The sequence below is a fragment of the Condylura cristata genome, unplaced genomic scaffold (assembly GCF_000260355.1).
Source record: "Condylura cristata isolate star-nosed mole 26May11 unplaced genomic scaffold, ConCri1.0 scaffold00007, whole genome shotgun sequence".
NCBI classification, from domain to species: Eukaryota; Metazoa; Chordata; class Mammalia; order Eulipotyphla; family Talpidae; genus Condylura; species Condylura cristata.
This window is the reverse complement of record NW_004567108.1, coordinates 34,276,117-34,288,285: the sequence shown is the minus strand read 5'-3', so window position 1 is coordinate 34,288,285 and position 12,169 is coordinate 34,276,117. Positions and strand designations below refer to the sequence as shown.

The 12,169-nt window shown below is 40.6% G+C and overlaps 1 protein-coding gene across 1 annotated transcript in view; it reads right to left on the bottom strand.

The window, feature by feature from the left end:
* ARSB (arylsulfatase B) overlaps positions 1-3,510 on the bottom strand; it is a 122,954-nt gene extending 119,444 nt beyond the window's left edge. Inside the window, exons 1-2 of the mRNA XM_012721763.1 lie at positions 3,505-3,510; positions 240-426 (exon numbers count right to left, since the gene is read on the bottom strand). Of these exons, the coding sequence (XP_012577217.1) occupies positions 240-426; positions 3,505-3,510 (193 nt within the window). The remainder of the gene's footprint in view (positions 1-239; positions 427-3,504) is intronic.
* Positions 3,511-12,169: the final 8,659 nt, after the last annotated feature.

Here is a 12,169-nt window from a genome sequence, read left to right as displayed (position 1 = left end):
TCACAGGCTCCAACATGGCATTCAGTACCTGGCAAAGGTAACTGCCGCCTGGGAGCTCCCAGCACCTGGAGTGAGGAGCTGCAGTTAGAAAGGGACACAAGAAAGCCTCCCCTCTGTGGTACTGACCGATTCACTCTGTGCTCACATTACCAGCTACTTCATTTGATTATGCTTGGATGTGTTTTATGAGATGGTTGCAGTTAGTCTGGTCATTAAAGAAACATGTGCATTTCCATTACCAAAGTAGGTATCAAATCCTCGGCGAGTTGGAAGGCATTCTTTCCGGTACATTCCCAGATGCCACTTTCCAACCATATGGGTAATGTAGCCTGCTTCTTTTAGTAGCTGGGGCAAGAGTTTTTCATCCAGAGGAATGCAGCTGGGCTGACAGGGCCATATTATTTGGTGCTGTAAACCTGTGTGGATCTTAAAGAGACAAACATAAAATGATCAATTAATAATACTGTAACATTCCCAACAAACAGATAAAGTGACTGTTTAATTTATTAGACATATCTATAGACCTAATGTTTTAACTCTATTTCTGTACTGGTTTATGGATATTTCTGAAAGGTACTTTATTCACTTATTCAAATAAAGTAAAGGATAGAAACAGGATAGGGAGAGGAATGAATAAACACACTTAACAACTGCTAGATATTAAAGAAAGCATATATTCAGCATATACTATTAGAAATTATTATTAAGTACTCACTTCCTACCTCAAACAGATAGCCATAATGTGAGGTATAGATTTATCAAGGAAAAGCATTCAATTTCCGTGACATGAAAAGCAGGTGTTTTATGAGGAAGACTGCCTATAACCTTTCAAGACTGTAATTTTTTATGGATTATTCAATAATATAATAAAAGTAATTATTTTTATCTCTCATCCCCTTTATAAATACCTTAATTTCAAAAGAAAATGACCAATTTTTCCTTTCAAAAAGAGCCATCTGCCCCATAGGCTGGGAGGCGGCTCGAACAAATATGTCCAGGGTACAAGGTCCACACAACAATTAGCCTTCAAAAACCCACCACTTCCTGAATCTTGATGTAATATTAAAATAGAATAGCTACAATTAGATGAGAAGGCTATTATAAAAACCTTCCCTTTTCCAGCTACATATCTGTGTGAAGCCAAATATGCAACTTTTATCAAAACAACATTTGACAACAGATTGAACACAGAAGCAGATGTGACTATCTAGCTATCTTCTTTCAATAGAGAACACATACAAAAATATAAAACAGTATCACTCATTTCTTAACATTGTCTTGTTGTTTTTTTTTTTTAAAGATTATTTATTCATACAGAACTGGGGTGTAGGCCAGAGGTGCAGGAGCGGCGAGAGGTTTCACCAGAGACAGAGTGGGGAGCAGAACAGGCTGACTGACGAAGTACACTGCTGAGGGGAGCAGTGGGCGGGTCAGGAGAGGTCTGCCGCACCATGTGTGTCACTCAGGAAGTGGGGATCGACTCATGGAAAGTGGCTTTAGCTTCTTAGTATGGTGCTTTAACTCACTGCGCCACCAGGGAGGGCCCTCATCCTCTTGTTTTGGAAAATACCATTATCTTTTAAAAGGTATGTTAACATTTAATGGTATTATTACTCTATCTCAATGAATAAAAAGTATTTTTAATCTCTTTTAATTTCAATATGGTCAATTTTGAAAGGTGTAACCTACACACACAGCAGTTTTTTGGAGTCTTTGACAATATTTAAGTGCGTATAGTGGTTCAAAGACCAAAAAGTTTACCTACTGACAACATATTATCCAATAGTGACCACTGTAGTGAAGAAAAGAAAGTAGGAGAGGGAGAGAGCAACAGGAGTTATTTTTGAAGATATGGTGGCAAAAGAAAGCTTCTCTGAGGAGGAGATATTTCAGCAGTAATCTGAATTAAGTGAGAATGAGGATTTTGCAAAAATTCTGGGGCAAGAGCAATATGTAGGCATAAGGCATTAAACTATACAAAGGCCCTGAGAACTGAACTTGCTAGGAAAGTCTGAAGGCCTGAACGGAACCCCCTACATGGCTGCATGGCCCTGTGTACAGCCCATACCCTGACCCTCACCTCCACCCCCACTCCCCCAGGCTTGCTGGGGTTTCTTCCTTGACTGCCCAATCAAAAAACTTCACATCTCCTGTCCTTTGTCCTGTTCTCGCCAGGGAGTTGCTGTCCTGTGCATAAAGTGGTCCTGGGGTCTTGCATTCAACTCCTGCACCAGACCACATGCCAGCTTGCCCTAGTCCAGAAGGAAATGGTGATGGAAGAAATAGGGGCTCTGTCACCGGAGGGGGTGGAGAGAACAGTTGTCACTTAGTCATGACTCTGGCCCCCCTCAGCTGTAAGGTGATAACAAGAAGTGACAAATAAATGGTTTCTTTAAACATTCGTTTGTAAAGGATTTATTGGTTTTCAGAATTTAAAACAGAATGAAGTTCAGAGAATTAAATCCCATCCTGGCTCTATCACCAGCACATTCTAAATGCTCAACAATTGTCAGGTAAAAACTGTGAGCATTGGTAACAATAGCACATCCTGACTCCCATGAAAATGCAGGACATGTGCCTACACCTGGGTCTTTCTGGGACCTTGAGGCACAGCATATGAAGATCTATAAAAGCTATACTGAAACTACTCCTTGTTGACACTAAATACTAATTTAATGCTTATTCTCTTCCATTTAACTATTTCTCAGAGTGATTTCAGATTTTTATTTTGTTTTGTTTTAAATATGTGGCCCAAAAACACAAAGTAGAAATAAACCACAAAAAAATCTCTTGAACTCAGTCTTTTTTTCTAATTTGCTATAAGCTACTATATAGCTTCTTCATAAGTTTTGACACTGTCTTAAATTTAATGTTTTGTGTCTCTCTAGGGCTGACGCTAGTTGGATTTGCCCCTGCCGCTGCTTTATTTCACTATCACACATTTTATATATATATATATATATATATATATATATACATATTTTTTAAGATTTATTTATTTGTACATACAGAACTGGGGTACAGGCCAGCGGCTCAGGGGCGGTGAGAGGCTTCACCAGAGACAGAGTGGGGAGCAGAACAGGCAGATTGACGAAGTACACTGCTGAGGGGAGCAGCGGGCGGGTCAGGAGAGGTCTGCCATACCATGTGGTCACCTCTGGAGCAGGCAGGGATCGAACTCATGCGCAAGTGGCTTTAGCTTCTCAGTGCAGTGCTTTAACCTGCTGCGCCACCAGGGAGGGCCCACACATTATATATTTTAAAAGAACCAAATGGACTAACTTAAATGTAAAGAGGATTTATCTTAAAGGAGATGGATATATTTGTCTTGATTGTGGGGGTGGCTTCATTGGTAAATACAGAATACTTATCAAACTTTATGCTTTAAATATATGCAGTTTTTTGTAGGTCAAACATGCCTCAATAAAACTTTCAAAAATAAAAGTGAGTTTGTTTTGTATTGAGAGTTGTATGCCTCTCCTAGGAATAACCGTATTCCAATACCTGCATTGGGGCAAGTGGCAATGCCTTCCATCTGCCCTGCAAAACCACTCTGCCTTTTATCCTGCCCTACCTGCCCTGGGAAGCTGACTTTAGGGGACTCCAGTTTTCAGATTCTGACTGGGTTCACTTATCTGGAGGCCCCCAGGTGATTAGAGGGAGGGAGATGAGTGGCATCTGACTGCCAGACCCTGCCTCTTCCAGCAGGTCATTCTGCAGGCAGCACTGGCTGCAGGATGCGCTCCCCTGGGTCCTGGCAGCACCCCTTCCCTTCCTGCCCTCCTGGTCTAGAGAACGAACAGCTCTACCAAGTCACTACATTATCCTATGTGTCCTCTCCCTCCCCACTTCACCCCCATACATTCATACCCTTCAAAATAGTCCCTCTGTAAATAAATCTTCCCTAAATTATCCCAAAATTTTTCTTTCCAGCTGGAATACTGGATAAGGATGCTACAATACCTAGGAAACACACACACTCTCTCTCAGGATTTTACTGGTTAACATTAGAAGTTTTCTCAATCAAAAATTAACCCTGAGTTCAAAAACTCCATAATGTACATTAGTTGGCACCAGAGCAGAATAAGAAAGATAACATTTTAAGAAATGCAAAAGACCCAGTGGAAATAAATGCTCTGTGCAAATTTGTTAAATGGAAACCTTATCTATCACATGCAGAGCATTAACTCTGATGGCTATAAAGCACTGTCAAGGGATGCTGTATGATTCAGCTTTCGCAGGCCATGGCACCAAGCCAGGTGGTCAGCTGAAGCCTGCCTCTATTATCTACAATCATATGGAGCAGAGAATTTGTTCTTTTCAATTCCTGAGAATTTATTTGACGAAGTATTTTTATGGCATTACTGGGGAAGCAGAAGCCAAACTATGGAGGCCAGCCAAAAACATGTTTCAGTCTGCTCAAACACTATTTGAAGTGAGGAAGCTGTAATGTGTAGAGAAGCAGTAAACAGGCTAATGCTGAGCCAGTTCCGACTGAATACTTTATTTCAGTAGAGAACTACAAAGCTACACCATGCTTCATGGAGCAGAATGGTAACAGGGCACCAAAAGAAATCAACAACAACAAAACAAAACAAAACAAACAAACAAACAAACAAACAAAAAACAAGCATCCCCTTGTAAACAACTCCATTCTACCACATAAACTTCAGTCAGAATACCTGTCAATAGAGAAGGTTCTACAGATAATACACAAAAGCCCCAAGGATTCTACTGTGTGCAGCTGTTTCTTCTTCATTAAACCAACTGCTATCCTAAAAGACAACTTCTCCTAGGATTCCCTCCACTAAGGCAGTTTGCAAACTCAGAGGCTCATCTTGGGTTCCTTCCTGAGAAAACTGATTAGGACACTGGTTATAAACATTGATTTGATCCTGCAAGTTATCTGTGTTCTGTAGGCTAGAAGTTACTATGAATTGAAAAAGCAAATAGCAGTCTGGTGCGGGTAGAGAAGAGGGCTGCTCTGGCATCCAACCTGGGACATCAACCCTTTCAGAAGTTTAGGAGGTCTGCGATCTACTGATTCTCTTTGGAAATTCAGAGCATAATGTTTCAGCTACGCTTACAATAACCCCCACCCCCACCCCGGCAGGTTAGGTGAATCCCAGCTACACACACCGCAAGGACTGACTTCTCTCCTCACTTCAGTATTGTTGAGGTAATATCCATTGGAACAGAGGGAAGGCTCTATCTTGTACAAGGTAAACTTATATTCTCATTGCGCCCACACATTTGAGCAGCACCTTCTGCTCCAGTACTTGAATATTCAGAAAGCTAGGCAGCTGCATTCCACTTTATATACCAGAGAGCCTAGAGGGAAGCTTCCTGACTGGAACGCAACCACAGAACCTGCTGGTGGTGGGCCAGGAATTCAGAATTTCCAGCCTGCGCCTTGGCCAGTACACCATAGGCTTTAATCACGGTCAAGTACCACTCGTGCCACTTTACAGTTTATTCCTGGAGATGCCCCACAGAACAAATGGCTAGTGGAGAATCTGCTCGTTCTCCCCTTACGCCTTCTAAAAAGCGGTCAGCTGCCTGTTCTGTGGAAGCCAAGAGCTACAGAACACACATTATGTGTGTTAGGAGTCTGGCTCCGCCATCTGGCCCGGTCCTTCAGAACTCAGGCAGCAGAACTGGCTGGTGGCACTGACAGTTTTAAGGGTCTATTTATTTTGGTGTTGATTAGCAAAGATTGTAAATATCTGACCAAACCCACAATGGGATGTCATTTGTAAGAAGAATAAACAAGGCAAGAACTGTTAAGAGTGCCTTCCTCTGCATAGATTATAAATCTAACCAACATCCCAAAATGAAAAGGAAGCCCAAAATGAAGGGGGACATTTTTTTTTTTAGTAAAGTATGATTAAGGACACAAAAACAGACAGTGACAGCTTATGCTCGAACTTATTTTTAAAATAACAAACTTCAAAAATCAATCAAGGAAAAAAACCCCATAAGTCAGTGAGTCCTATTCAACTCAGCTCCAAACTTGGTTCCTTATTTCCCATTTCCTGGGAAGCAAAATAAGTAAAAGATTGAGGAATCTCTTTAAAGTATCTGCAATACTTGTAAAAAGGCTCTCAAACATTTCTTCCTTTCTGGCAAAAATGTTTCTTGGTTCTGACTAAGCTTAGGAGGGACAGTGACCTTTCCGACAAGGAGCCCTATGGACAGTCACCATTGGGATGTTCATCCTTCCCCAAACACCCCACCCCTTGTGCCAGGCTCTTCACCTCCCTTTGTCCCACTTTCAATCTTAACAAGAGTTCACTGAGGGTCAAACATAGGGGGGCTAGTAAGGAATGGGCAGGCAGGACACTGAGGACAAGGAGGAAAAGAAGAGGGAGGGAAGGCCCCACTCTGCAGAGTCCCTCTGCCCACACCATGGTTGCCCAGTTCTGCCTGCAGCAGTGGGTCTCACCTGCCCTCACTTGTAAAGCAACATTTGAAGTGAAAAATTACCCACATCTCTCATGCAGCATTCTTCTTATATTGCTTGCCTAAGGTTCTGCACCCAGGTGAGTAAAAAACTGTGAAAGTGTCATGCTTATCAATGTGATTAAGAAAAATGTAGGGGCCTCCCTGGTGGCACAAGGGGGTTAAAGCACCATGAATCTATCATAGCCACTGCGGCACAAGTTCGATCCTTGACCAGGGGGGTGACCCACGTGGCGCGGCAGCCCTCTCCTGGCCCGCCCGCTGCTCCCCTCAGCAGTGTACTTCGTCGATCTGCCTGTTCTGTTCCCCACTCTGTCTCTGGTGAAGCCTCTCACCACCCCTGCACCTCTGGCCTGTACCCCAGTTCTGTATGCATAAATAATCTAAAAAGAAGAAGAAGAAGAAGAAGAAGAAGAAGAAGAAGAAGAAGAAAAATGTGGCTTGGGTCCCTTAAGAAACCTCACAGTCATCTTTCATTGTTTCTATTCAGTGCCAAGGTTTAGTGTCTGCTGCAGTGGCCTCTGCGTCCCAAGGTAAGAATGTTCCCGGTTAAAGGCCAAAGTTAATTTTCTTGACTTTTTTCCCAGAAAGAAGTGTTTCCACTAAGGCCTGTTACTTTGGTTAGCTTTTAATCGTTTTAATCATTTCAAAAAGGAAGCAAGAGGACTTGGAATGACACATCAGCCCTAAGCGCTCACGGTAGGGAGCTCTTTGAGGACCTGCTCGTATTAAAACCCTCAGCTTAAGAGAGCTTCCCTTCACTCATTTACTTGCTCCACACCGCTTGCTTCTCCAGGCCGCACACACGCACGGCATTCTAATGGAGAATCAGATGGGAGAACAAACACCCACACTTAAATTATGTGCTAGGAATAATAAACAAATTTTATATCGAATAAAGCCAATTCATAAGAATATGAAAAATAATTATTAGAATATTGACATTTAGTATTTTCAAATCTTCTATTTGAACTAAAAGCAATATACACATTCTACTGGAAAAATTGAGAATTTTTTAAACTAATATTCTTAATCTTGAGATTTTTAAACAAAGGAAAACAAAAATAATATTCCTTATGGGTAAACATGCTTCCAAGGGATACCTAGAAACTAATAATTAGGGGCTATCTATGGGGAGGAAGGCTGGAAAACAGGATGAAAAGATTAAAAAACAACAAAAACACATACACTATTTTAAACCTTTTACATTAAAAACTTTCAGTGTGTTTCCTAAGGATAATTTAAAAGATAAGCTTATTTTAAAAAAATATAGTGATAAAACATAGAATTTATTTCTAATTGGAACTGCATGTATACAAAAATGCCACAGGGCACTTTATTGAGGCTCCTTAAATACAGTCATTTAGAACCCTGCCAGATGCTTTAGCCCATAGTGGCTCAGTGTGACACCATAGAAACAGGCAGAGCTGAGGTTTAGGATGTCATCAGGAGCAGGTGGTAAGGACACAGGACACCCCGCCTCTGATGCAGTTGGAGTTCATCTGGTGACGCCTCCTTTCTATTCTTTCCTCCATCACCTGCCTGCCTCCCTCCAGTTAGCTCCCATTCTCAGCTTCAGCCACAATGGCTTCCTCCATTCCTAAAACAAGTTCCTTCCTGCCTCAGAGCTTTTCTGTCTGTCATCCTCCCACTATATCACATTCTTCTTTCCCAGGGTCCTTGTCTATCTAACTCCTTTTCATTCAGCCCTCTGCCCTTATCACCTCCTTGGAGATACTTTCCCGAATCACTATGGGCTTTCCTACTTTATTTCCCCCCACATCTATGGCTCCACCTTCTAAATTTATCTTATTTATTCATTATTCGTCCCTCCTTTTGGTCACTCCTTCCTCTCACCTGACAGAAATAAACATTGGCAGACACCAGAAAATCACAGGATAGTACAATGTTCAGTATAAACAGTCTCTCAATAAATGTTGAATAAAGAACAAATGATGGTGATGGACGAAAAGCTTTCCCTCTAACATCAGGAATAAGATGTCCATTCTTGCCACTTGTATTCAGTGTCTACCTTTAAGCCCAGAAGATTCCTTTTCTAAGAATTTACCCTAGAGATATTTTCAAACATGTACAAAATAACACATATATATGTATATATGTGTGTGTGTATATATATATGTATATGTATTGTATATGTATATATGGTACTGCCGTAAGTATTCTTTGATATGTCAGACACTAAAAATCACATATTAATGTGAGAGATTAAATAAACTATGATCTATTCATTTAACACAGCTGTAGAAATTAATGAGAATGCTTTTTATGTAGGAATATGGAATTATTTCAAAATGTTAAGTAAAAAAATGCAAAATAATATGAAGATATGTTGCCATTCCTATAAAAAGAAAGAAGGGGACAATTTACATATGTATTTGTTTGTATTAGCATAAAATACTTTGGAAGAATATATACAATTCAGATTACGTTGTGTATCTCTAAAAAGAGGGAAATGGATCCCTAAGGGGAAAAATGTATTGTGTGTGTGTGTCAGTGGAGTAAGTGTAAGGTAAGTGTAAGGTTTAAGTGTAAGGTGTAGCCTTTTGTGACTTTTGAGTTTTAAGCAATGTAAATGTATTTTCTATGTAAAAAAATAGGTAAAACACTTATTTAAAAAAAATTGAAAGAATGAATGAATGGGCTGTGGGAAGAATCCTTGCCTAAGTGTGCACACTTGAATTTACCAGTCACTTACTTGCCTCATCTCCTGACTCATCAGTCTCCCTCTCCCTCATTTCCCCTCACCCCAAGCATTTTTTTTTTTTTTTACCAAAGCACGCAGTTTTTAAAAGCAGGTTTAAACAACACAATCAGCAGCTCCTAAAACTTAAAGTAGCAGTGTTGGGGGAGAGTAATCTCGCTCTATACCAGTAGGTGGGGTGAGTGAGTATGATGCTAATATGGGTTAGCCCAGTGTGTGCATTTGCTAGAAAGAACAGTCTTGGGAGTTGAGGGAATTTGGAGCCAGAAAAAGCCTTTGTAGAAAAAGAGATGGATGCATGCCACAGAGAGATGGGGAAAATAATGTCCAGGGATGTCAGAGACTCAAGACTGACATGCTGAAGACTGAAACCCACCTGTTAAAATTCCTAACCAGTCCTTTTCACAATAACTTTTATAAGCCAAACAACTGAAACTCAGAAAATCTTGGAAAATCAGTTCACGCAGTCTAAACTAATCACTTTGTTACAGCAATGAAGGACTGGTCTCTCTATCCTACCAGATAAACTCTTCCATTTCTTTGACTTACCTTCTAGGTTTAATAAGTTATGATGTCCTACATTCCAATGGTAAAGGGTGTCACTAGGAAGATAACATCTGAATTGCTGACTGTCAGCTGACAGCGAATACAAGCTGGTGTCAAATGAAATGGCCAGATGTTTATGTGACAAGGATGGACATGCTGACCTTAGCCCACTTCCCCTTCCTATTCCCTTGTAAGTCTGGATAAATACCCCTGCATGGTGCCATGAGCAGGACAGTGAGTGCTTTCAGAGTCTGCTGCCTTTCTCAGCTTGTCAACAAAGTGCTTTCCTTCTCCTCAAACTCTTCTTCCTTTCACTGGGTAAAGAAAACCAAGACAGGCATTCGATATCAAATTTATAGCTTCCTAGCATAAAGTTAAATGATTTTGGAATGGAGGGAGTCTCTAAATATTAAAACATGATTAAGTTCATAGATAATTTTTTCAATTACCTAATTATAAAATTTCCTTATTTTACCACCAAAAAGTATGCACAATAAATAATTCATTCAGAATAAATGAATTGTTTTAGGGTACCAAATTTCTAGCCTCTTTCCCTTCTCAACCACAGGGTACTCTAAATATTCAAGGTTTTTCTCCAAGATGAGGATGGAAGAGGTTGAATTTGCCCAAGGCTATAGGGCTAGTAAATGGTGACTGGTGAAGAAAAATGTGTGAACAAAATCAGTCAATTATATATGCATATCTTCAAAGAATGATACTCACTTTCTTGTTGAAGTGTGTTGGAGGGAAGTTAGAGCTATAAAAAGCCCTCCCATTTTTCTGCAATGTGTGCTCAGTTCTCTTACATCAGAGCAGATACAGAATCTGGGGCTGACATTGCCTTCTCCTGTCCCTTCTTTATTCTAGTGTCCTTTTACTCCTACAAATATCTAAGGTGCTCTATGGAATTCCTAATTCCCCAAAATTAATATGTGGGAATTACTTAGGGTTGATGATAAAAGGAACCGTTATTTATCGCCACTATAAATCTTGGACATAGCTCCTTCTCAATTCTGTAGTAAAAATGCTTTCTGTTTCTAACAGTCTTTAGAACACTGTACAAATCTTTGTTGCAGATGAATCCCCCTTTGTCTTGCTTTCAGGACAGCAGGAGGCAAGGGTTGATGTGAAAGGCTGCATGAACACAGATCTGGGGGGGCAAGTCTCATGCATATCCCATGACCAGCACAGAGGAGTCCAAAATATGCCTGTTCAACAAACAGCAACTTCACAAGAAGGCATACATGTGTTTTCAAACAGTTCTCGTGTATTCTATTTCTTAAGGTCATAACCACACTAGGATCTTTAACAACAGTCTAATTGTATAGATCTGACATGACTAGTTGATGCACGAAAGGCACAAGACCCAGCTTTACTACTTTCTAGCTGTGTGATTTTTTTTATTTATTCATTATATCATCCTTCATTTTTACACAATGTATGATTTCCCTGTGAAATTCCCAACACCAATTCACCTGTGCACTATCACCATAATCCCTTGTGCTCTTCCCATACCTGTCCCTGTCTTTTCCCTTCCTACTTCCCTACAGAATGTCTCTGATCTATAACTGCCTGATGATTTTGGTTTTTACTTTATTATAGTTACTTTTTTTTTTCTGATTCCTTTTTTGTTTTCTTTACATTCCTCCTATAAGTGAGACTATTCTATATTTTTATTTCTGGCTTATATCACTGGCAAAATCACTTCCAGCTTCATCCATGTTGCTCAAAGGGCATGCTTTTGTCCTTTATGACTGCTAAGTAATATTCTATGTGTAAATTTCCACATCTTCTTGATCCAGTCATCTACTTTTGGGCATCTGGGTTGCTTCCATAGGTTACCTATTGTGAACTGTGCTGCAATAAACATAGGGGTGCAGGTGTCCTTGTCAATTAATGTCTTTGTGTCCTTTGGGTAGATTCCTAGGAGTGGAATTGCTGGATCATATGGAAGCTCCCTTTTTAGTAGCCTGAGGAACCTCCACACAGCTCTCCGGAGTGGTTGGACCAGTTTAGATTCCCACCTCTAGCTGTGTGATTTTTAACATGTCATACACCTCTGTAGGTTTATTGCCTTATCTCTAAAAGGATTCAAAACAACAACTACCTCGGGGGCTGTTTCAAGAATCCACTTCACAGAAAAGCACCATTCCAATGTTCATAATAGTCTTAGTCATCCAACATATATGCACTCTCTACAGATAAATTTTTAGAGATAGTAGGGAGGTTCTGATGCTTAGAACACATGTTAATCTGAAAGGAATGTCAGTAACCCAACAAAAATCAACCTCGGCAGATTTCATTTCAGAGCTGGTAAGGACTTGTGTTTCAGGGCCCTCCTTGGTGGCGGCGCAACGGGTTAAAGCCCAGTACTGCAGCCACTTCAGTTCGAGCTCGACTCCCAGCCCTGGAAGTGACCCACAAGGCTCAGCAGACCTC